The sequence below is a fragment of the Pimephales promelas genome, chromosome 22 (genome assembly GCF_988280905.1).
Source record: "Pimephales promelas chromosome 22, fPimPro1.hap1.1, whole genome shotgun sequence".
NCBI lineage: Eukaryota > Metazoa > Chordata > Actinopteri > Cypriniformes > Leuciscidae > Pimephales > Pimephales promelas.
In genome coordinates, this window is record NC_142790.1 from 26700288 (window position 1) to 26725313 (window position 25026).

The 25026-nt window shown below is 38.3% G+C and overlaps 2 protein-coding genes across 3 annotated transcripts in view; both read left to right on the forward strand.

Moving 5' to 3' along the window:
- Nucleotides 1-100: 100 nt before the first annotated feature.
- On the forward strand, nt 101-8216 carry abcd4 (ATP binding cassette subfamily D member 4). Its single transcript, XM_039684521.2, has 19 exons — nt 101-504; nt 1948-2066; nt 2141-2268; nt 2553-2692; nt 2808-2924; nt 3338-3463; nt 3572-3622; nt 3730-3824; nt 4566-4687; nt 5506-5597; nt 5704-5796; nt 6381-6586; nt 6665-6756; nt 6861-6897; nt 7079-7128; nt 7214-7266; nt 7360-7436; nt 7550-7665; nt 7778-8216. Exons 1-19 carry the CDS (start codon nt 470-472, stop codon nt 7844-7846), a joined length of 1818 nt encoding a protein of 605 aa, XP_039540455.2. The 5' UTR covers nt 101-469; the 3' UTR covers nt 7847-8216.
- A 3611-nt stretch (nt 8217-11827) lies between these two features.
- Nucleotides 11828-25026, forward strand: part of obscnb (obscurin, cytoskeletal calmodulin and titin-interacting RhoGEF b) — a 57136-nt gene continuing 43937 nt past the window's right edge. The window contains exons 1-16 of one of the 2 annotated variants that reach the window (XM_089125694.1): nt 11828-12890; nt 15216-15485; nt 15582-15842; nt 16895-17197; nt 17702-17968; nt 18072-18178; nt 18447-18615; nt 19631-19906; nt 20405-20680; nt 21032-21307; nt 21447-21722; nt 21884-22159; nt 22304-22579; nt 22940-23215; nt 23677-23952; nt 24218-24493. In XM_089125694.1, coding sequence (XP_088981820.1) covers nt 11828-12890; nt 15216-15485; nt 15582-15842; nt 16895-17197; nt 17702-17968; nt 18072-18178; nt 18447-18615; nt 19631-19906; nt 20405-20680; nt 21032-21307; nt 21447-21722; nt 21884-22159; nt 22304-22579; nt 22940-23215; nt 23677-23952; nt 24218-24493 — 4924 coding nt within the window. The remainder of the gene's footprint in view (nt 12891-15215; nt 15486-15581; nt 15843-16894; nt 17198-17701; nt 17969-18071; nt 18179-18446; nt 18616-19630; nt 19907-20404; nt 20681-21031; nt 21308-21446; nt 21723-21883; nt 22160-22303; nt 22580-22939; nt 23216-23676; nt 23953-24217; nt 24494-25026) is intronic. The other variant, XM_089125695.1, reaches the window with a different exon arrangement.

Sequence of the window (25026 nt, forward strand, 5' to 3'; positions counted from 1 at the left end):
CAGAATTTTCATTTTTGGGTTAACTACCCATTAAAATGTTCTTCAATCGCTATATTTCTGCAGTCCTGTAATTACTCTCCTGTACAGGAGGTGGCAGCGGAGCGCTCGACCATTCTAGACGTAGACGAAGAAATGTTTGTGTACATGTGATATAAAACAACTTTTGAAATTAAGAAACCTAATTCATTTATTTGTCATTAATTCGGCACAACATCATCATCATCATGGGTCGCGTATGATTTTATCTCTATTCAATGATTGTAAAAGTGAACGAGCGATCGCTTTGTTTATAACTAAGTTATACTAAGTGCTTGTCAGAATAATGTTTAAGACGCGGTCATATGCCGTTTTAGACTTTGAACCCAAAACGCATCCAATAAACTCCTCTAAGAGCTTCAAATAAGCAAAAACAAAAAAGGGAAGATTTGACATTCAGAAGGTCTCATAATACCTGTACCAAACGTTCACAATGCTAGTCATGAAGAAGAACAGCAGTGTGAAAAGGTAAGACTTGAACATCTTCTATCGTGAGATATCTACGTCATTGAATACAAGAAATACAGCTGTTTTTGTGCTGACACACAGTGGCGGTTCTACTCTGAATTACACCCAGGGCGAGACCCCCTTCGAGCGCCCCCCCCCCCTCCCCCAAAAAAAAACAAACAAAAAAAACCCAACAATAAAATCACATAACGTTCATTTGAAAAACACAGTTAATAGAATCCAGTTATTTTGCTAGATTAATCTAACTTTAAAGAGAGGAACTGAAGTAACCAGCGCATTGGTTATTGCCTTAAATTATATGCATGGCACACTTTTAGTTATAGCTTGTTAAACAATATTTGTCACGAAATGGAGTTTTTAAAAGTAAAAGGGTCTGAGTGATACTTATTTAGTAACACAATACTTATCTCTTATCTCTTAAATAATTTTGAACAGCTCTCATATTAAACACTATCCAAAATGTTATAGACCTAAAGTAGCTTTTGTAGCCCTATGTCACTCTTAAAATGTTAGAATGTTAGAAAATAGAAAATTGTACTTTGCATATAGGCTACTGTAAAAACACAAAGTTGATCATTATGTAAATTATTTTCATTTCATGAATATAGTGACCAACATGATCACATACACAAAAAGCCTAATACACAATCAATTCACCAAGTTAATAACATTAAAGATTTGTTTTAAAGGAGTGTCTTTTATCTTACCTATAAACTTAAAAAAAAGGTTAACACAAAAAGAGATTTTATAAAAATATATACCTCATAGGCTATTTCAGCATTCAATCATCTCTATAAAAAGAATGAGTCAATAAAGATACATTCCTGACATTTATAATGCACAGTAGCTTATCTTTTATTATTAATAGTAAAATTCGGACCGATTTGTCCATGGCTGTCGTTGCTATACAACCATGCACTGAGCTCTACTCAATGAAAAACAAGTTTTAGTAGCTAATGTATTTCCACCACAGAAAAACGTTTGCTGAAGCTCTGCTAAAAGATTTTTTTATGGAGAAGAGAAAAAACACCCAAGTGTTTGGGTGCACGAGCACTCCCATACTGAAAAGTTTATGAGCGCGCCTCCCGCGAGCGCATAATGAGTGCGCTTCCCGTGCGCCTAATCGCCTATTTGAAATAACGACCTCGAGCGCGCAAAAGACGCGATACGTGAACTAATCAAGAGACCCCCTTGACATCGCTTCTGTGCACGGCACCTTCTCAGCAATTAGGGGCGCCATTGCCAATAATTGAATCGAAATGGTAAAAAAATAGAAAACCTTCGAGGCACAGAGGATTTTTTTAACTGCTCGTGCCGCCCCCCATGTGACATGAAGAAATGCCGCCCCGGGCGACTGCCCGGTTCGCCCGTGCCTAGAACCGCTACTGCTGACACACGAGCCCTACATGTAACTAGTTGAGTTGTTTATGTGTTTTCCCCAAGACCAAAGCTGGATTGGAGGTTTCTGCAAAGGTTCTCCAGGATTCTGAAGATCCTCTTCCCATCCTGGTCCAACCAGAGTGTGCGGATGTTCATCACGCTTCTTGGAGTCACACTTTCAGGTAATAAACTTTTAACATCTGGTCTGAGTTATAATGGGGGTTGTTTTTTTCAATGTATTTTTCTTTTCTTTTAGTCCAGCTTGTGATTTATCAAGTGGGTCTTATTCCGAGTCAGTTCTACGAGGTTCTGTCTGAGAAGAGCTATGGGAAGTTCAAAGATCTGGTGGTGTTTGCGGTTCTGCTCATCCTGGTTAATTCAACCGTGAGTTTGGTCTTGTATTGGCTGTTAGATTATCCCGAGCTAATCATAATGCAAAATTTATGCCAATATCGTTTACCTTTGAGCCTTGCCTCAGAGAGGCAATTTAGAAACTGACCAAATTGTTTTATTGTGGGTCTATGCAGCTGTCTTCAACATATCAAATATGGGATAAATTGAGCAGCAACATTATTGATGGGCTATATTGCTTTGGATAGAAGTGTCAGCTAAATATCCAATCAACAATTCATAATAAATCACTAATCAATAATATATCTGTTCCTCAGCTGAAGAGTCTAGACCAGTACATCTCCAGTCTGCTGTATGTCAGCTGGAGAAAGTCTTTAACTGAAGAAATCCATAACACATACTTCAAGGGACGCGTTTACTACACCCTCAACATACTGTGCAAAGACATCGACAACCCGTAATGTATTCACACTACATTTGTTCATGTGGTTACACTTCAGTACTTAAAGGGATAACTAACCCTTTAAGAAAACTTCATTAAATCTAATGTGTTAATGGTTTATTGTGTTAAGAGACCAGCGCATCAGTCAGGATGTAGAGAGGTTATGTAAGCAGATGAGCACTATGGCGAGTCGACTTCTCATCTCACCGTTCACTGTGACCTACTACAGCTATCAGTGCTTCAACAGGTCAGAGAGTGTCTATATAAGATATCATCTGATTGTATTTGGCTGTATTCATTATCATCAGTGGCCATTAAAGGCATTCAAATATTCTGGACTCTTATAATACATTCATTAAAAAAGTATTTAAGTATGCTTTGTAATAATGAATTGAATGATCTCATAAATAATTTGAACCACAGTTATAATACATTCTAATACTAATCTATTCATTGTTACTCATTTAGAAAGTATAATGCATTAAATCACATGACAAACTACACATTTCAGATGTATGCATGTAATATAATGCATTAACATCATACATTATCAATACCTTTATAATGCATTATACAAGCAAAGTGCTACTAAATACTCCCTCTAGTTTTGCATTGAAAGATTTGATAGGATAACTTTTTCTTACTTTTTTGTTGCCGTAGTGCGGGCTGGATTGGGTTTGTCAGCATCTTCGGCTACTTTGTGGCTGGAACCATCGTCAACAAGATCTTGATAGGACCCATCGTGTCCATGCTGGTTGAGCAAGAAAAGCTGGAGGGAGATTTTAGGTAGACCTATACAAAACAAAAGAAATATAAATGGCATTCAGAGATGCTAAAGCAGAAGGCACATATTTTATCTGATCGTTTTCTTTGAATGAATTAATCTCTTTCCAGGTTTAAACACATGCAAATAAGAGTGAACGCAGAATCTGCCGCCTTCTTCAGGTTAGTATGCATGCACTTTTAGTATTTCTGCCTGCAGTGATCACTCGATTTCTCTCACATACTATCAAATCACAGAGCAGGAGAGCATTTGTTGTGTTTTGGATCAGGGCAGGGAAGGTGGAACACATGCGGACCGACCGAAGGCTGCAGATGCTCTTATCCACTCAGAGAAGCCTGATGAACAAAGAGCTCTGGCTTTACAGTAAGACAGCATTCAGAAGATTGTACAGTATATAAAATGTGCAATATTCCTCACTATTGTTACTGAAAATAAGAGAAATCTCATTTAACTCTGAACCGTCTTCAGCCAAAAAGTGTCATTTTGCAGGCATTGAGCTGCCTTAATATCAACTAGAGCCGGACCGATAAAGGATTTTGAAGGCCGATACCGATACAATTTTTTTTTAGAATTTTGATATTTTAAAATCTGATATTCCGATATATCGGCCGATATTTTTTTTTATTAAATATTGTTGGATTTCACACACGTGTAAAAGAAAAGCTAACTTTTCTGCACAAGATACGTTTGATACTTTTTCTCTATGTCTAAATGTTCACTCCTCGCAAGTATAACTTAAATTTTACAATGCAGGGACTGTAACTAGAGATATGCTAGCTATAAATACAGTAATCATTACTTTATTTAGGCAGAAAAAGTTCATTGTGGTTTCCAAGCTCATTAATGTTAACGTTAGCGGTCTTCCACTGATGATATAACAATATAACAGGCCAAGGAGAGATGATTGAAGCGTGTTTCGTCCGTTTTTATTTTATTTTTTAAATATTCATTTATAGGCCATTATAACTGCCGATACCGATATTATGGAAAATGCCTAATATATCGGCCGATATATCGGTCTGGCTCTAATATCAACCTATTTTAAAACAATGCAGGCTTTCTGTTCTGTTCTCTACAAATGCGTATTGTTTTGCTTCTTTAAAGTTGGGGTAAACACCTTTGACTATCTGGGAAGTATCCTTAGCTATATAGTCATCGCTATCCCCATCTTCGCTGGACATTATGACGGCCTAACACCTGGAGAACTGAGTGCTCTTGTCAGCAAGGTGAGTTCCTTCAAACTATAATTAATGTGGCTGAAAATGAAAGGTACATTAGAGACGGCAATTTTCGAAGAGGCTAGCAATAGGGAGCTAGCTTTGAGAGCATAAGATCCCACCCTCCCTTCAGAACATCTCAAAAGCCACGCCTCCTCCAAACCACATGACCGCATGAAACACATAACATTACAATAATAATGAACATAAACAACTTAAAGAGGTTTCACCTGTATCACCTGACTGCTGCAGATTGATTTCGGTGTTGATGGTGTTGCCATTGAAACGCATTCATTTGAGTCACAAACCGTGTATAATGTCACAGGTTTCCATTTTTTTTCCAGATTAAAGTAGTTAATGGTGTGAATACAGGATAAGCTCGTTGTTTTGGTTCAGGAGAAATTGTAAAAGGTGGCTGCTGTTTCGTTTGCGGTGCTCTGTGATTGACGTCTGTCTAAGGGGCCATTCACACAGAACGCGGTTTTGCTTTGAAAAACACGAGGAAAGGAAAAAACGCAAAGTCTCGAGACGTGTTTTTTTAAAAGCTAAACTACTTTTAACTTGAGGACCACATTTTTAGAAAACTGTGTCATGCCCGAGATGCAGCAAAAGATACATGTCCGCCTAGAGCGTGTTTACATTGAAAAATAATGGAAAAGTAGCGCAGTGGAATCGAAAAACGCGTTCTGTGTGAACGGTCCCTAACTCTGTATAGCATGAAACTTAACTTCTTGATTGCTATCAGAATGTGAAGAGACTATCAACCAGCAGTGCTTGAGTAAATCTCAGCTGTCCACAATGTTATCCACGTCACGTGTCTCTTTCAGAATGCTTTCGTCTGCATCTATCTGATAAACTGCTTCACACAGCTCATCGATCTCTCAACCACTGTGTCTGATGTCGCTGGATACACGCACAGGTGAGATGCACTAAGATTGCTTAAAAGCACATTTTATTGCATAAATGTTATGAAAGCTTATTGGTTAGCTAAAAAATTGACTGCTTTATCTTTCTGTCGGTTCCAGAATTGGAGAATTGCGGGAAGCGATGGCAGACATTGCCAAAAAACAGTGTGACTCTGAGCGGTATGATACGCTCTCAAAGGACGAATCTGACAGGTAATTGAATGATTGAAACTGAAACGGGTAAATTAAACTACTTGAAAGTTGTTTAGATTTGTTCACATAATTTTAAGACTCGAAACTGAGATCTAACGCAGATCTAAAAGAGTTCCTACAGTAGTAGTCCAGAGTGAGCAGTGTTATTTTATTATCAATGATATACTATTACCATTTTGATTCTATTTTCGTTTTTTCATTGTAAATTTAAATTTTGTATGGTTTTAGTTAACAATAATCATTTTGCACAGTAAATGCTATATCTTTGTGTATCAATGCGTTAATCAATGATAATTCATTCTAGCAATGTGTTAATTAATGTTAGCAATGTGTTAAAACATGCTAGCAACAGGCTAATTCATGTTTGCAACGTGTTAGTAACTTGCTAATTCATGTTTGCATTGCGCTAAACATGTTAGCAACATGCTAATTAATGTTAGCAGTGTATTAAAACGTGTAAGCAACGTGTTGTTTCATGCTAGCAATGTATTTAAAGCTGCTACAAACATGCAAGCAAAAAAAGTTTGTTCCAATGAGTTATCATTGTCACAATCTTGTTAACAATTAAAATAATTCTTCATCAGTGATCGAGAGCTTCACAGTGTCCCAGAAGACACCGCGTTTGTTCTGGATCGTCTCTCCTATAAATCACCCAGATCAGAGGAGCTGCTGGTGAAGGACCTGACCCTAAAGATCAGTCAAGGAATGCACCTGCTCGTGGTGGGAAACACGGGAACAGGGAAGACCTCCCTACTGAGGGTCCTCAACGGCCTGTGGGAACCATGCAGCGGTACACTAAAGAGATGGCAGAAGATAAAACGATGAACAAATCTGCATCGTTGAATCATACTGCTTTCTTGTTTCTCAGGTTCTGTGGGTATGACCACATGTTTTGGGCCGAGGGGTGTCCTCTTCCTGCCACAGAAAGCATATCTTACTGATGGCACTCTCCGAGAACAGGTGAGACAAGAAAAAAATGCAGAAATCTACATATAATTTTGTTAGTCAATAATATGCTTATGTCATTTTGACAGTGACACCGATTTGCTGTCTTTCCCTTGTAGGTTATCTATCCATTAAATGATATACATCCTTCCTCAGGTACAGATGAACCTAATTTAAATAGTATAGCTCAAATTATGCATGTAATTTAATTTAATGTGTTATAGAAATAAACTTGCCTTATTATATTGTGTGTCAATTAAACTGCACACTTCTGGTGTTGTAAATGTAGATTATAATGACATTACTCACTTTCAACCAATATAAATTCTTCTTCTAGGGTCTATAGATGATGAAAGAATATTAAAATACCTGGAACTTGTTGGTTTGGTATGACTGATCTTCCTCTTTATAATTTTCTGTCTTTTAAAGCTGTTTTGTAAGCAGCATATTCTTGTGTTTTTTTGTATGTCAGTCGAACCTTCTGACCAGAATCGGAGGATTGGATACACAAGTGAACTGGAACTGGTGAGAAATGAGTTTTAATATCTGCATATGAAAAATTTGGGGTGTTTTAAGAACATGAAAAAAGGGATTCCCTCTGTTTTTTTTTTTTAACAGGTATGATGTTTTATCACCAGGAGAAATGCAGAGGCTTTGCTTTGCTAGATTGTTTTACTTGCAGCCCAAATATGCAGGTCAGTTCCTGCATAGCCTCGTCAGATTTCCTGTAGTTTTAATAGCTATAATCAGTCAGATTAGTCCCATTCATGTGACCTGTGCTGTGAGTAAAACGTGCAGTTTGATTTAGTACTGGATGAGGCCACGAGCGCTCTGACGGAGGAGGCTGAGGGTCAGCTCTATAAGGCCTGTAAGCAGCTGGGAATGACCCTCATCAGTCTGGGTCACCGAAGCACTCTGGAAAAGGTGACTATATGTGACCTTTTCACATTCACCAACACAACACCACAAACATTACTGTGAACTTTTGTTTGGCCTGTGCATAATTTATTTTATTTTATGTGTGCTCTTTAAACAGCATCATGATGTCATGCTACGACTGTGTGGAGGTGGCCAATGGGAGCTCACCAAACTCAAAGAGGCGTGAACCTTCAGACTTGCACTATAATGAGAAGATATTGGAAGAAATCTGTTGTAATGTTTACTTGACAGCATACTGTCAATGTCTTTGTTTTTTTTGTTTTTTTTGATACACTAATAACACTGGTTAGATAGACCATAGTTATTGATGTTGTTATGCAAGTATATGCTGCTTCATTCAACCTTTATTGGTTGTTTGTTTCATACCAAACGGATTTGCAACCAAAAAAAGGGATTGCTGTAATGAAGAACATTTAAGAGTATTTCAAAAATATTTTGAGAAAAAGTGCCTATAGAATGTATTTCAAATATATATTTTATAAATATTAAATATTTTATAAACATGACTGATAATAAACTATTAATGTCCACACAAATGTCTAATAATGCTGTGTTTGCTACAAAAAAGTGCAATTTCTCTGCCTGACCATTAGAGGGCCAACATTTTCCAGCCAAAGAGATGAATAACAATTCAAATCCATTAAATAATATTGCATGAATGTATTAATCTCAGAGTTAAAATATTAACTAGTTCTCTTTCCTAATACATACTGCATTAATTCATTGGGGTAGTGAATACTTTAAAAAACGCATTATTATGTATTTGAATATTGAGACAAAAGTCTCAATAATACATAAAATGTATTATTATTATTATTATTATTATTATAAAAAGTATTTAGCACATCTATCCACAAAGGCATGGAACGTTTGGAGGAAATATAGGAGATTTACCATTCCACATCCCCACTGTATCTTGTTGCTAAAACACAATATATTTGGCTGAGAGTTAAAATTAGCAAACATTCACACTTTATATTTTTAGAAACGACTAATGTTATTATGTATTTATAGTATTCTGTATATATATATATTGCATACTTTACATCCTCTGGCCACAGTGAACTCTATTTATCTTAAGGAGCTTGCAGCAAGATGGAATCTATCTGTCACCATGCAGGGGAACAAGTTAAGTAGTTGTAAGTAAGTAGTTTAAACAGAACTACTTCCATGAAGAAACATGGCATAACCCGACATTTAGCACAAGCAAAATGATCCCTATACCACCAAAGAGTTCGACTGATCCCACTGCTTGAGTTTCAGGCAGTTTTAAATGTGAGCACAGCCTATCTGCTGCTGTCAATCAACAGGCACACTGGAACAGATAATGGGAAAGACCCACTATCCTTTCAGGAAAATATGAGACAACAGTAGAGGAATAACCAAACCGTCACAAGGGTTTGTAAGGGTGTCCATTATTAGTAAATTGAGCAATGAACTAGTTCAGATTAATCAGAACTTTTTTTTTTTTATGAACAGAGGTGATTGCTTGGCCTTAAAACTGGGCTGCTTAAATTTGCATTATTGTTAAAATAAAAGTTAGAGGAAAAGGATATATATATATATATATATATATAAATTTAAAAATCACGTTTTTTTATTTTATTATTTATATATTTATATATATATATATATATATATATATATATATATTATTTATTATACTTTAAAATGTAATTTATTTCTGTGATGCAAAGCTGAATTTCCATCAGCCATTACTCCAGGCTTCGGTGTCACAAGATCCTTCAGAAATCATTCCAATATGCTGATTTGATACTCAACTCATTACAGGTGTTGGAAACAGTTGCTGCTTAATACTTTTTTTGGAACCTGTGATATACTTTTTCAGGATTCTTGGATGAATAAAAGGATAAATAAAAGGTTAAAAAGAAATCTTGTCTAACAATAGAAATCTTCACTATCACTTTTTATCAATTTAACACATCATAAATAAAAGTATTAATTTTGTGCAAAAAGAAAGAAAAATTACTGACCAAACATTTGAACGGTAGTGTATATTGTTACAAAAGATTTATATTTGTAAATAAATATTTTATATTTATTTAAATGACTATATATATATTCAGTTTGATTGGGACACTTTCCCAGTCATTTCATTGGAAAAAGGATCCCAATTAACCTGAATTCACCCTATATAGATTTTTTTTTTCTTACAGGTAAATTGGAACAGATTTTGCCAATAAAATGACTTGGAAAAAGTGTCCCAATCAACCTGAATTCACCCCTATCCTGCCTGTCACTTTTGACCTATAGTCAGAATTATCTACTGCAATGGCTAGTAATACCTTGAGCCCATCGAATGCAATAATAATGCGCAGTTTGTTACTGAATAAAGTACAATAGCTTTTTAAAACTAGGGAGACTGTCTAAACTGTTGAAACGGATTGCCATACAGGTTGCGCGTGATTCTCTTCAACAATAACAGTTACTTCACCTCAGTCAGACATTTGCTCCGGTAAGTGACGGATCTATTTTGAACGGGAGGTTGGACAGAAAGAAGAGCGTCACACAGAAAGCAAAGACACTGGGGGATAAAACACACTGTCCTCCTCCTCTACACTTCACGGAATTTACCTGTTTTCACGCGGATATTTTCGCATGCCAGTATCGGATACTTATGAACATCTGCGCCGGTTTATACCATCTAACTTGAGGAGAAAAAGGTACGTTTTTATTTATTTATTTTATTAAATTCTGAAAGTAATAAACTTTTAATCTGAGGAAAGACTTTACTCCCGTTTAGTATGTTAATATTTCATAGAGAAAAGTCGCAAACTCAACAAGTTTGAATTGATTACGTTTCGTTATTAGCCTATTTCTGGCGCATTAGTAATATCATTAAACAGCTCTACCAAACGTGGATATTTTTCCACTAAGAAACAAACATTGTTATTAAGTTTTGATTGATACTGAGAATCTATTTGGATGCAATCTATATTGTGAAAAGCGCTATATAAATTTAATTGACTTGACATTACGTCTTAATTTAAACATTATTTTAATTGTGAAAATAAAATTTGCTAAAGAGAAATCCACCCAGACAAAAACTTCTGCCCCTCTTTGAGACTAAATTTATAGTACATGAGAAATGCCATTGACAAAAACATACATGTCCTATCACACAGCAGGTCGGATCTCTTCTACAAATGGACATACTGCAGACAGAGCCCGACAGCTGAGGTTATTTTTGGGACAGGCAGCTTAGGCTAGTGAGGTGTCAGAGATGGCAAATGTCATGCTTTTCAAAATCAACATCCTTTTGTTTAATTGTATAATACTGGGGTTTCATATCATCAGTAAAACTGACTTTCTGTGGTCAGATTTCACTAGATTAGCCACTGTTCTGTTGGAGGTAGTAGATGTAAATTGTTGACCTTTTTTTTTAAAGATGAGGGCCAATATGAGTATTTCAGTTTGATATATGATTTCCCAGGTCCTTTTGCATTTGTAATTCTGTGTAAAGTTCTGTCAAAATTGGACAATTGTAAATTGTCCATGGTTTGTGGCTTTTAATCCTTGTCCATTTGCTTTGAGGTCATCTATATATTACCGTACCCCAAAGCATTTAAGAAATAACTTTTTGCCTCTATAAATTCACAGTAGTTGAAATATATTTAAAATATTAATATAAATATATACCAAATATATTTTCCCTGAATTTTGTTGAACTTGCATGCATGAAAGTGCTCTTATGTAACACTGTGGCATTATTACCGTACTGTATATCATGCGGATGCTTGTGTAGTGTCACCTGACAGATAAATAGAAAAAGGCGGATTCTCAAAAAGGCCATACTTGTTTTAAACCCAAGGTTTATACACCAGACTCTAGTCATTCAATCAACTATTATCTAGTTTATTTGTGGTGGGGAAACAGGAGAGCTTTGAGTGAGCATCTCTAAAAGTAGGCATCTCTCATGTCTCAAAATGTCTATTTCAGGATCCTTGACATGGTTATTTGTCATTAGCAGATTATACAAACCGACTTACAGTATACTAATTTCAGGAGCAGCTTTCCAGAAACATTCTGGAGTTGGGTAGCAAGATATAACGGTGACAGGGTCTTTATAATCTCAAGTTCTGTACATTTATTAAAGTGTGTTGTTTAATCTCTACAGAAAGCAGTAATGGATCAGAATCTATTTGGTGGGGCTCCACGCTTCCTAACTCGACCCAAGGCCTTCTCGCTGTGTGTGGGACGAGACGCCTCCCTCAGTTGCACCATTGTGGGAAACCCTGTACCTGCAGTAACCTGGGAGAAAGACAAACTGCGTCTTTCTGCCGGGGGACGCTTCAAAACAGTCGATGATGGTGACGTTTACCGACTTACCATCTACGATCTAACTCTAGAAGACAGCGGTCAGTACATGTGTCGTGCCAAGAACAATGTCGGAGAGGCATATGCAGCTGTGACCCTGAAGGTGGGATTGCCGGAAACTGTGGTAGATCGTGCTCCGGTGTTTACAGTGAAGCCTGTTTCCACCCGCGTGGGTCTAGGGGGTGATGTTACCTTCTATTGTCGTGTGGCAGCCCATCCAGCACCTAACTTTGAATGGGAAAAGGATGGCCGCTACCTAGGTGAGACCAACCGCATCAAGGTAACCTCCGAAAATGACTCCAGCTCATTGAGGATCCAGAGCATCAGGAGCTTGGACAGTGGTACCTACACCTGCCGTGTGCAGAACTCCATGGGCCGCTCTCAGGCCGCTGCCACTCTGGCGGTGGACCCTCAAGATACTCGTCTCCTGAATGCGGACAAGAGCACATCCCTCCTCTCGCAAATGCAGAAGCGGAAAGAAGAGATGCGGAAGGATATCTCTTTCTACCGCACCATGGAAAGTTCCTCAACATCATCTTCCAAGATCACAGAGGAACTGGATCCGGAGCAGAGGGTTTCGGCCTTAGCCAGCATGTTGCCCAAAGGTGTGTTTACCCGAACATGCACCGTGACCGAGGGTAAACATGCAAAGCTTAGCTGTTTCGTCACAGGCCATCCCAAACCTCAGATCATCTGGAGGAAGGATGGGGGGAACATCAGCGAGGGCCGCAGACATGTTATGTATGAGGACCAGGCTGAGAATTTCATCCTCAAGGTGCTCTACTGCAAACAGAGCGATAATGGGCTGTACACCTGCAATGCATCCAACATGGCTGGACAAACCTATAGTGCTGTGCTCGTGATTGTCAAAGGTAAGAATAATGTCTGGAGGTCAATTTATGCATCTTATTTGATCCATTTGCTAGTAGATTGAGTATTTTCAGTGCATTATGTTCAAACTTAGATTTTTATAAGATGATGCTAATGTAGGCCATAAAAACCTTTTTGTCTATTGTCATAAGCCGCTTTCCGACCGGAGGGACTTTTGCAGTTCCTAGAACTTAACGTTCCTATAACCCTTTTTTTCTCGTGTTCCGAACGGACTAAATTGGGGATTTTTTAGTTCCTCAGACCGTAGTTCCTATACCTAGTCTAGAGCGAGGACTTTTTTAGTTCCCTTTCCCTAGGTCTACGTTGATTGGTTAAACTTCTCCATGCTGGTTTGTTGTTGTTGTTGTATGTGGCCGCAAGACCATCGCCGTACTTGCGTTACCCCTCCTACCAGTTCCTATGGCCACTTGGCCAGTGCGAACACAAGCAGCAAAACCGAGTTTGGGGGAGAATAGTTCTTAGAACTGTTTAGAAGTGGACAGTTCCTATAACTAAGTTCCTGTAACTACTTGGTTGGAAAGCAGCTATTGTCCTTACTGGGGGAAGCAACTTTTTTCATTAGTGGCTTGAACAACCAGATGCATTCATACTAAGCAGAGGTGGTCTTTTCCTAAAGTAACTAAGTGACAAAGGGCCAAATTTACTAAGATCTTGCTCCACCGCACACCCTCTTCATGGCTTTAAAAAAACTACTGTCAGGATTTACTAAAGGCATCCAGTGGAAAAAAGTGGCGCTGAAAAGGTGTGGACAGATTTATTTTTGCGGCTGACACACATTTGTTGGAGTTTCCCTTTCGGATTCAAAATTTATGGGAGGAGAGTATTTAAAATAATCTGCTAGGTGCCAGGCTGTGTAAATCCACAAATACACAAGTACAGTGGTTTACAAAATCAAGTATGAGTCGGTGAGTATCATTATTTTATAGAGTCTGGCAGATCATCAGCACAGTAACTACCGTGTTAAAATACAGTTGGCCCGATTGAACCACCAACCTTTAAACTGAAATTTTATCAACTAATGACAGTCATCTTTGCCTTCCAGCTCATTCTGTGCTTAGCAAAGTGCTTGAACAGGGTGTAGCATTACAACTATTTTCTGCTGGTGATGATTAGTTCACAGTTGTTGTGATGGCAAGTTGCAAACTCACTTCTGACACCATTATGTGGGTGACTTTCCAAGTGATGTCTTCAGGGTTTAAACATTGATCTGTATCCAAATTCTTTGTTAACTAAGCCTTCATTAAGACAATGATTTTAATAGATGTATATGTTTTGTATGTTTACACAGAGATCTAATTTTAGCCAGAAGTGTAGCAATAGTATTTTGCTACCTTGCTCCTTGGTCTTAATCTCGACTCTCATGCCACAGGCACCTTAGAGAAAGGTCACAGAAACTTAGCCGAATGCCAGTCCACCATTGCATTACAAAAAGCTGTGACGCCTCTGTGTAGGGATTAGGAGAGTGAAGTTCATGACATTTAAGTCTGTTTTTGTGTAAACATGTTCAAATTTCAGATGACATAATTACAAAAACATCATATAAAGTCATAAAAATGTGAATGTATTTATTTAATTTGATGGCCAGCTTTATTCTTTAGATTGCTGATGTCACTTGTTTAAGACGTTATTACACCTAGTTCATTTGAGGCACTCTTAAGTGGTCTTTTGCCGAAATAATGTGTATTCTGTATATGATGTAAACACCCCAAATAATCTCAGGCCCACCTAAAAAGAGACAAACAAACTGTCGTTAACGATTTGATTTTAGTATGGTTTATTTAGCGGTACACACATTATGAACACCAAAAGCATTGTGGTCCCTTGCAGCGTTCTCCCATTCTGGTTCACTTTTAAATGAACGTTGAACTATTAACGAAAGTTAAAAGTCAAACTTTTAAGTTTGGTGCATTTTAGTAATACTATATATGGAACCACCCTAACAGTTATCATTATATTCTTGTAGACCTAATCAATGTGAAACCACATGCAACAAAATTATGACAGCCAGCTAAAAAGACCTTAAGGCCAAAAATTCGCGCACGTTAAAAAAATAAATATGACCTCACGTAATGACAATCACGCTTGCACACTGCCTCCGAAACTTTCGTCCATCATAAAATCGGATCGGGTTCGATTTTCTGTGTTTTTCGCCTCCGTAGCAAGCAGTTTGAATGGCGTTTTGACAATTCAGAGCCCCCGAATCACGAAAACGAAAAAACGCATATGAAAATTTCAGACTCAGTATGCAAGGGCCTTTACTGTGTATGTCTTCTGTATATTCACTATATTCAACATGTCCTTGCCAGAGCCAAAGATTCCATTCAAGAGAAAGCTGCAGGATGTTGAGGTGAAGGAAAAGGAAACGGCAACACTGCAGTGTGAGGTACCAGTGTCGAATACAAAGGCTAACTGGTTTATGGAGGAGACCCGTCTGGAGGAATGCAGCAAGTACCGCATGGATGTGGAGGGTACCCTGCGCCGCCTCACAATTCACAATGTCACCACCAACGATGATGCCGTCTATATCTGTGAGATGAAGGAAGGCAGTCGCACCGTGGCCGAACTTACAGTGCTGGGTAAAATCTTTGAGAGGAAGCCCATAACCACCATTCCAATATGGTTTATTTAGTTAGCTATGTGTCTTCATGTGATGGTTTTTTCTGCATTTTCAGGCAATATCACTAAAAAGCTGCCGAGGAGGACAGTGGTGCCGGTTAGCGATACCGTGATCTTCTGTGTGGAGCTGGAGAAACCAGTAGATGATGCATACTGGACCAGGAATGGGGAGAAGCTGAAAGAGGACTCTCGAATTATTATCGCCCGCATTAACAGACAGTACACACTCACCATTCGTGAATGTACCGCGGAGGACTCTGGTGAGGTGGCCTTCATCGCCCATGACTGTAAGACCTCCACCCGCTTCTCTGTCACAGGTGAATGCATTTGTAAACCTTTCCAAAAGATTTTACAAGAGGTTTTTTGCATTCTTGTGATTCAAAAACCTCATATCTGCCACAGGAATAGCATCAAATTGTATGACACTAGAGCTACTACTGTATGTGATGGTATTCGTATTTCATACTCCAATTCTTTGATGGAGTATGAGTGGAAACTATTCAACACAATTGACCTATGGCTAAGCCATGCCTCCTCCACTCACTCGGACAAACAGTCAACATTCGGGGACAGGCGCTACGGCAGCTGTCACAGTAGGAGACATTTTACAGGAGGCAATTGGTGATTTTTGGAGACAGAAAGATTATATATCATCCCGAATTCACCTAAAGGGTCGATGAAAAGCTCCAGCTCTAGGCAAAAATTTACAGGTCACAGTGTAAACGTGATAAACCGCATATCATTGCAATCACCGTTTGGTGCTACAGTATTCTCATGAATCATTCAGCACAACATTGTTAACATTTGTTATCTCGGTTATTTACAGATACGTTAATGAAGCTAAGTGACATGATGTACAACGCAGCTAGACGTTAACGTTTTCTAATGTTAGGCTTACATTAGCCTAACGTTACGTTAGAGATTTTAATACGTGTTTGACTTAACTTAGAACAAATGTAGACATCCTTGTTTAATTTATCCACGTTTAGTTGTTGTTGTGGTCTACCGCATAACTTAATTCAGAGCAGACACTTTTCTCGGTTGAGATGTGGTTTGGGAAAGGGTAAAATAATACACACCGTCGCCCAGCCTCTCGGTAACCTAGTGTCGGAGTTGCATGTACCCCATACACACCGTTTCACTATTTTAAACTAAAAAAAAAACAAGAAAAAACAAATGAAAACTGACTATGCATTTCAATGGACGTGGAAGCAGAGAATGTCTGAGTGTATTGGGTTAGCTGTGCACTGTGATCGGCTCATCACGTTTGAGGGCGTGGCTTAGCCATAGGTCAATTGCTCGTGACATTTACAGTAGAGAGATTCTTTTTCTTTAACCTTATTAACAATAATTTAAACTTTGACCTCAGCACCGAGGAAACACCCTCCAGATCCCCCAGTTGAACCAACGGTGCAGAACAAAACAGATTCATCGATCACACTGTGCTGGTCTCCACCGGACAGTGAACGGCCTGTGCCCATCACCGGCTACTTCTTGGAGCGCAGGAAGGTTGGAGCCCAAAGCTGGGTTAAAGTCACTAGCACGACTGTGACTAGGACTGAATACACCTTCAGCGAAATCACAGAGGAGGCGAGCTATCAGTTCCGTATCTCGGCGGTCAATGATTTCGGTCAGAGTGCCTACTTGGAGGTTCCTGGAACATTTTATCTTGGTGAGAAAGGCTTTGTTGTTGGCCGTGGACATTCATAAAATACACTGCCAGACCAAAAAAAAAAGTCGCTGTTTGGATTTAAATAGGCAAATGCTTAAGAGTCTATGATTGGATCAAAATTAAGTGATTATTATGGATCTATCATGTTATATGTTTGGGAACAGTTCTAATTGATGGAGTGTGCAGCTTATCATTTCTTAAACAACCATGTAGGAAGACACATCATGGCCATATTCCAGGATGACAATGTCAAGATTCATCAGGCTCAAATTGTAAAAGAATGGTTTGGAGGAGCATGAAGAATCATTTCCACACATGAATTGGCACATTTATTTCCATCAATAGGTGCATCCATTTTTGGTCAAGATGTTGTATTGACAATGCAATTCAAGCATTCTGTAAAGTCTACAGCGACTTTTTTTTTGGCTGGGAAGTGTATAAACCAATATAAAGTTACATAAATCATTATATTCCAATAAGTATTTTGGGAATTTGTTTGATCAGAGCCCACAGCGTCAGTGAAGACAGGCCTGGTGAGCTGCAGTGCACATGCAGGCGAAGAAGCCACCTTCACTGTGGAGCTCTCGAGTGTATGTTCGGGCTCCTGGACCATAAATGACCGAATGATCCGCAGTGGATCGGAGTATCTGATCACACGCTCAAAGACCACACACACACTGGTCATCAGGGAGGTGTCCGTGGAGCTGAACGGGGCACAGGTCAAGTTTGTGGGTGGTGGATCTCAGAGTGTTTGCACACTTACTGTGAAAGGTAAGAAAGGAACAGTTTCTGAAAACTAAAGTACAATAACTTTTTACAATAAAAAGTACATAACAATGTTCCTGATTTTATTTTATTTCTTGATGTTCTTTAGCTGCACTTTCACGTTTCACCAGTAAGTCTTCTCAGGTTGAGGTATTTACTTTCAGCATGCACTCCTCTGCTCAGATGCACACAGAAGTGTCCGATTCAAGTGTCCAGGTGACAAAATGCATGTTTTTTTGTCTTGCAAAATCCAAATAAATTTATTAAAAATATACATTAAGTATTTTACCAAGTTTTTTTAATGCTTGCTCCTATTGGAGTTTAAATTGTATTGTCCAACCAGTGGCACAGTTGACTTTGAGATGCATTGCCCTTACAAAACAGACAAAATTCAAATATCTACAGTAATAGATGTGTGGACATGATGGGTAATAAGTCATTTTTTCTTTTTGATAATTAACTACATGTTGTGTCTGTGCTGCAGGTTGTTTGGATGAAGAATGGGAAGGAGCTGAGGATGGGTAAAAAATATGAAGCCAAGAGTGTGGAGCGCAAACGCATACTGACAGTCCACAACGTGGACCTTGAGGACGTGGGCATTTATGAATGCATGTGTGATGGCGATAAAATGTCTGCCCAACTTGCACTTAAAGGTGAAACAGGCAATTTGTCTCTTCACTTACTGACCTTCAGTTACTTTTTATAGCCTCTATTTCCAAACTAGCCTCTATTTCTGTTTTAGCCTCTACATATATATTTCAAGCTTAAAATTATATTAATTATACATACAATTATTTACATATATGAAAATGGAACAATTTTAAATTGAAGCGCGTGCTTCTTGCAGTGTACTATTTAGGAATTTCCCAAGAATTAAAGTCATTGCTGAGTAGTCAGTGCTTTGTATATCCCAGCTTAGTACAGAGATTTCTGATTGGATAAATGGTGCAAGCGATCAGTGTTGACAGCTAGGAACAGCTGGGCTCATGCTTCTCAACAGGAAGTGTTAGAAGATGTGTTTTAACACTTCTGCTTAGCACTCATACACTCTCAGGTATCATATATTACATATGCTTTGGGGTAAGATGAGTATTTATGATGTACTCACAATTCTATTTAAGACACTACTGTTTATATAAAACTATTAGGATACAACATTTTGCTAAACAGGATGTACAATTGATATTTTATTTAGCTTGATTTTTGGAAATAATTTAATATGATACTGATATCATACTCAACAAAACAATGTTAATAACTATATTTATTATAAAATTTTGGGAACATAATATTTAAGGAGTTGGTAGCTGCATAAACCCAATTATAAATGCAATTACCCTCACATAAAGGCATAAAAACAACGTTTAAAGTATTTTACAGAAGAACTACATATAATATTCATTTTTAACTATATGGTAACCAATATTTTTTATCAGCATTTTATATTCTTTTTCCATTCAAATGACTAACCAATGTTTATATTTAATATACATATACATAAATCAGGAAAGTTTCAGTTGTCACATCTGTTTGTTTTGGGGGGCTTTTGTGTCACAAGACATCTATTCAAATGGACAGTGGATGTGACTGTTTCTTGCCGTGTTTTATTTGTTTTCTATAAGAGAGGTATGGTATTATGGCATATAATCCTCCATTTTACCCTAACAGAAGAACCAACTAAGTTTGTTAACAAGCCAAGGACTCAGCCCCAGGAGAGTGGCGCTCTGGTGGGCGACGTGGTGTTGAGCTGTGAGGTTGCTTCTCCTGGAACCACTGTTGTGTGGAAGAAAGACCAGATAGAAATAACGGAGGACAAGAGGACAACTTTTATGTCTCAAGGGACGCAAAGGAAGCTGTTCATCAAGGGTGCCAAGCAGAGCGATGAAGGACACTACTCGTGTGAGACGGCAGAGGACAAAATGACATTCCTGGTCAAGATAAAAGGTAAGACTATGCGCTAATTAGTCTTAAACTAAAAATTTAAATGAGCAGGATTAATCAGACATGCCACAATACCTAATTAATGTCATAACTTTATGGTTTTTTGAACAGTGAAGCTAAACGCTAAATGCTCCTACAGCTAATAAAATATTTAATAAGTGAAATTAAAAGTTATACCAGCCTTGTACAAGTTATATTTAAGTTTAGCATGTCATTTATCTTACCATTGTCAGATCTTACTGTAGACAGCAATGGTATTTGAAGGTACAGCTCTTTCCAAGACGTATTGTTTGCAGTCTCAAAATCTAACCTTGAATACAAAAAATTCTAGATTATTTTCTGGAAAACAATCCATTAGAGGTTGTTGAAATTTGCACATAACATTTATTATTAGTCCAGTGTGTTTTTGTCCATTTCGGAGATGTTTGAGATCTTTTTGCGGTGCAGAACTACATTTTTTTGTTAGTTTGTTTCACTAAAAGAATGAATTTTCTTTTTTAGAAACTCGGGCTGCTTTCTCCAACAAAGACTCTTATCAGAAAGAGGTGAAGGTTTCAACTTCCCAGAGGGCCACACTGAGCTGTGAAGTTTCTGATGCCAAAACTGAGGTGAAATGGTTTAAGGATGGCAAGCAGTTGAGCTCCAGTAAGACTGTCCACATGGAGTCAAAGGGCAAAAGCCGTCAGCTGGTGCTGGAGAACGTGGAGAAGAAAGATGTTGGAGAATATACCTGTGAAGTTGGGAATGAGAAACTGCTCTTTAAGATTCAGGTGACAGGTATGGAAACATCCTTGTGTTTGTCTGTTAGCTTTGCTGTTCTATTTTCGTTTTTTCTTCTTCATGGAAGATACCACAATTAAAATACAGTAAGTCAACAAAGATTAAGAAAACCAACTTAAAATATAACAAAGGGGTTTGATACAGTATGCCTTGCATCTGGTAAAAAAAACATGCCACAATATTTCATTAATGTGTCTTTATAGATACAACTATTTATGTACTTTTCTTTCTTTAAGAAGTGGTACACTTATAGGTAGAAAAAATGTGTTGCATGCTTCAGTCTGCAATGTAATTTTTTTTTGTGTGTGTGTGGAAAGATTTCTCTGATATTGTCCAATGCCCATCCAGACATTCAAGCCGCCTTCTCCAACAAAGACTCCTATCAGAAGGAAGTGAGGGTTTCAGCATCCCAAAAAGCCACACTGAGCTGTGAAGTTTCTGACCTCAAGACTGAGGTGAAATGGTTCAAAGATGGCAAGCAGTTGAGCTCCAATAAGACTGTCCACATGGAGTCAAAGGGCAAGAGCCGTCAGCTGGTGCTGGAGAACGTGGAGAAGAAGGATGCTGGGGAATATACCTGTGAAGTTGGGAATGAAAAGCTGGTCTTCACGATTCGGGTGGAAGGTAAGAACAACATGCCAGTGTTTTGTCTTGGGTTTTTTTAAGGTTCCATTCAATCAATTAAACATGACCAAAGCAAAATTTACTTAAAACTAAATGTAGTTTTTGATACTGCATTCCTAAATATTGATTTCTGCACCAGACATTCAAGCCGCCTTCTCCAACAAGAACTCCTATCAGAAGGAAGTGAGGGTTTCAGCATCCCAAAAAGCCACACTGAGCTGTGAGGTTTCTGACCTCAAGACTGAGGTGAAATGGTTTAAGGATGGCAAGCAGTTGAGCTCCAGTAAGACTGTCCACATGGAGTCAAAGGTCAAGAGCCGTCAGCTGGTGCTGGAAAACGTGGAAAAGAAGGATGCTGGAGAATATACCTGTGAAGTTGGGAATGAGAAACTGCACTTTAAGATTCAGGTAGAAGGTAAGAACAACATGCCAGTGTTTTGTCTTGGTTTAAAAAAAAAATATTATTGTTTGTTTTTTAAGGTTCCAGTGGCTTAATCAAACATGATCAAAGCAAAGTTTACATAAACTGAAAGTAGTTTCTGATACTATATTCCTAATTCTGTATTTATACCCCAGATATTCAAGCTGCCTTCACCAACAAGGACTCCTATCAGAAGGAAGTTAAGGTTTCATCATCCCAAAAAGCCACACTGAGCTGTGAAGTTTCTGACCTCAAGACTGAGGTGAAATGGTTCAAAGATGGCAAGCAGTTGAACTCCAGTAAGACTGTCCACATGGAGTCAAAGGGCAAGAGCCGTCAGCTGGTGCTGGAGAACGTGGAGAAGAAAGATGCTGGAGAATATACCTGTGAAGTTGGGAATGAAAAGCTGGTCTTTAAGATTCGGGTGGAAGGTAAGAACAACATGCCAGTGTTTTGTTTTGTTTGTGTGTTTTTTAAGGTTCCAGTGACTCAATCATACATGACCAAAGCAAAGTTTATATAAAACTGAAAGTAGTTTCCAACACTGTATTCCTGAATCCTGATTTCTGTCCCAGACATTCAAGCTGCCTTCTCCAACAAGGACTCCTATCAGAAGGAAGTTAAGGTTTCAACATCCCAAAAAGCCACACTGAGCTGTGAAGTTTCTGACCTCAAGACTGAGGTGAAATGGTTCAAGGATGGCAAGCAGTTGAGCTCCAGTAAGACTGTCCACATGGAGTCAAAGGGCAAGAGCCGTCAGCTGGTGCTGGAAAACGTGGAAAAGAAGGACGTTGGGGAATATACCTGTGAAGTTGGGAATGAGAAACTGCTCTTTAAGATTCAGGTGACAGGTATGGAAACATCCTTGTGTTTGTCTGTTGGCTTGCTGTTCTATTTTCGTTTTTTCTTCTTCAAGGAAGATACCACAATTACAATACAGTAAGTCAACAAAGATTAAGAAAAACAACTTAAAATATAACAAAGGGGTTTGATACAGTATGCCTTGCATCTGGTAAAAAAAACATGCCACAATATTTCATTAATGTGTCTTTATAGATACAATTATTTATGTACTTTTCTTTCTTTAAGAAGTAGTACACTTATAGGTAGAAAAAATGTGTTACATGCTTCAGTCTGCAATGTAATTTTTTTTTGTGTGTGTGTGTGTTTGTGTGGAAAGATTTCTCTGATATTGTCTAATGCCCATCCAGACATTCAAGCCGCCTTCTCCAACAAAGACTCCTATCAGAAGGAAGTGAGGGTTTCAGCGTCCCAAAAAGCCACACTGAGCTGTGAAGTTTCTGACCTCAAGACTGAGGTGAAATGGTTCAAGGATGGCAAGCAGTTGAGCTCCAGTAAGACTGTCCACATGGAGTCAAAGGTCAAGAGCCGTCAGCTGGTGCTGGAGAACGTGGAGAAGAAGGATGCTGGAGAATATACCTGTGAAGTCGGGAATGAAAAACTCTCTTTTAAAATTCAGGTGACAGGTATGGGAATATTCTTGTGTTTGTCTATCGGCACTCTGTTTCTACTTTAATTTTTCTTGCAAATGAATAATACAGTAATACAGTGAAGCTTGACAAAAGCTACTTCTACTTGTAGCAATAAAAAACTGGCCTTGGTGAAAGAGACCATTGATATTAACATGTGTTTGTAGATTTATTAATACATGTAGTTTTTCTGTTCATGAAGTGGTAAATTAAAAAATGTAAAAAGTAGTGTTTTGCTGAATTCAATGCTACTAAAAAAGTTTTAGTCTGTAATGTGATTTGGATTTATTTGCTTAAAATATGGACCACAATTTATGATCCATCCTGGCTTTCTCAACCATCCAGTCCTTATAGTATCTACAGTATCTTCTATAACTTTAAGTACCGGTAATATATTGACTCATATAATTCTGTTTTTGTTATATTGGATCCATGGTGGACTGTACCTGCCCAACTAGACATTCAAGCTGCCTTCATCAACAAGGACTCCTATCAGAAGGAAGTCAAAATAGCTGCTTCCCAAAAAGCCACACTGAGCTGTGAGGTTTCTGACCTCACGACTGAGGTGAAATGGTTTAAGGATGGCAAGCAGTTGAGCTCCAGTAAGACTGTTCACATGGAGTCAAAGGGCAAGAGCCGTCAGCTGGTGCTGGAGAACGTGGAGAAGAAAGATGCTGGAGAATATACCTGTGAAGTTGGGAACGAGAAACTGCACTTTAAGATTCAGGTGACAGGTATGGAAAACATTTTGCACTGTTCATTTTGGCTTGGTCCATTTGGTCATCAGTGGTTGCTCTTGGACACACCAAATAACTTATTCACAATTTGCACTGATAAGTGAAATATGTCAAATCTTAACAGTCTTCTTTGGGTTGTTTAAAAGGTCCTATGAAAATATTTCTTCTCTAGTGTCATATGTAATGTGTCACTTTAGTATTGACTTTTCTGTAAATTGGCAAACTAAACTCTTTGAATGAACTCTTTATACCTTCTCATTAGAGCTCAAAACTGCCTTCACCAACAAAGACACTTATCAGAAGGAAGTTAAGGTTTCAGCATCCCAAAAAGCCACACTGAGCTGTGAAGTTTCTGACCTCAAGACTGAGGTAAAATGGTTCAAAGATGGCAAGCAGTTGAGCTCCAATAAGACTGTCCACATGGAGTCAAAGGGCAAGAGCCGTCAGCTGGTGCTGGAGAACGTGGAGAAGAAGGATGCTGGAGAATATACCTGTGAAGTTGGGAATGAGAAACTGCACTTTAAGATTCAGGTAGAAGGTAAGAACAACATGCCAGTGTTTTGTCTTGGTTTAAAAAAAATATTTATTATTGTTTGTTTTTTAATGTTCCAGTGGCTTAATCAAACATGATCAAAGCAAAGTTTACATAAACTGAAAGTAGTTTCTGATACTATATTCCTAATTCTGGATTTCTGCCCCAGACTTTCAAGCTGCCTTCACCAACAAGGACTCCTATCAGAAGGAAGTTAAGGTTTCAGCATCCCAAAAAGCCACACTGAGCTGTGAAGTTTCTGACCTCAAGACCGAGGTAAAATGGTTCAAAGATGGCAAGCAGTTGAGCTCCAATAAGACTGTCCACATGGAGTCAAAGGGCAAGAGCCGTCAGCTGGTGCTGGAGAACGTCGAGAAGAAGGACGTTGGAGAATATACCTGTGAAGTTGGGAATGAGAAACTGCTCTTTAAGATTCAGGTGGAAGGTAAGACTTTCTAGGACATTAGTGGACCTCCATTAATGAACAATCTTCCTCCAGAACATGGTTACAATTTAGTGAATATTTTTGAATTTTTTAT

What these genes read in the sequence shown, in the direction of transcription:
- abcd4 (XM_039684521.2), top strand. Translation starts at nt 470, where the DNA reads ATGCTAGTCATGAAGAAGAACAGCAGTGTGAAAAG. An exon ending in AGCTATCAGTGCTTCAACAG is followed by an intron (nt 2,925 to 3,337) that starts GTCAGAGAGTGT and finishes TTGTTGCCGTAG; the next exon opens with TGCGGGCTGGATTGGGTTTG. An exon ending in CTTGCAGCCCAAATATGCAG is followed by an intron (nt 7,437 to 7,549) that starts GTCAGTTCCTGC and finishes AGTTTGATTTAG; the next exon opens with TACTGGATGAGGCCACGAGC.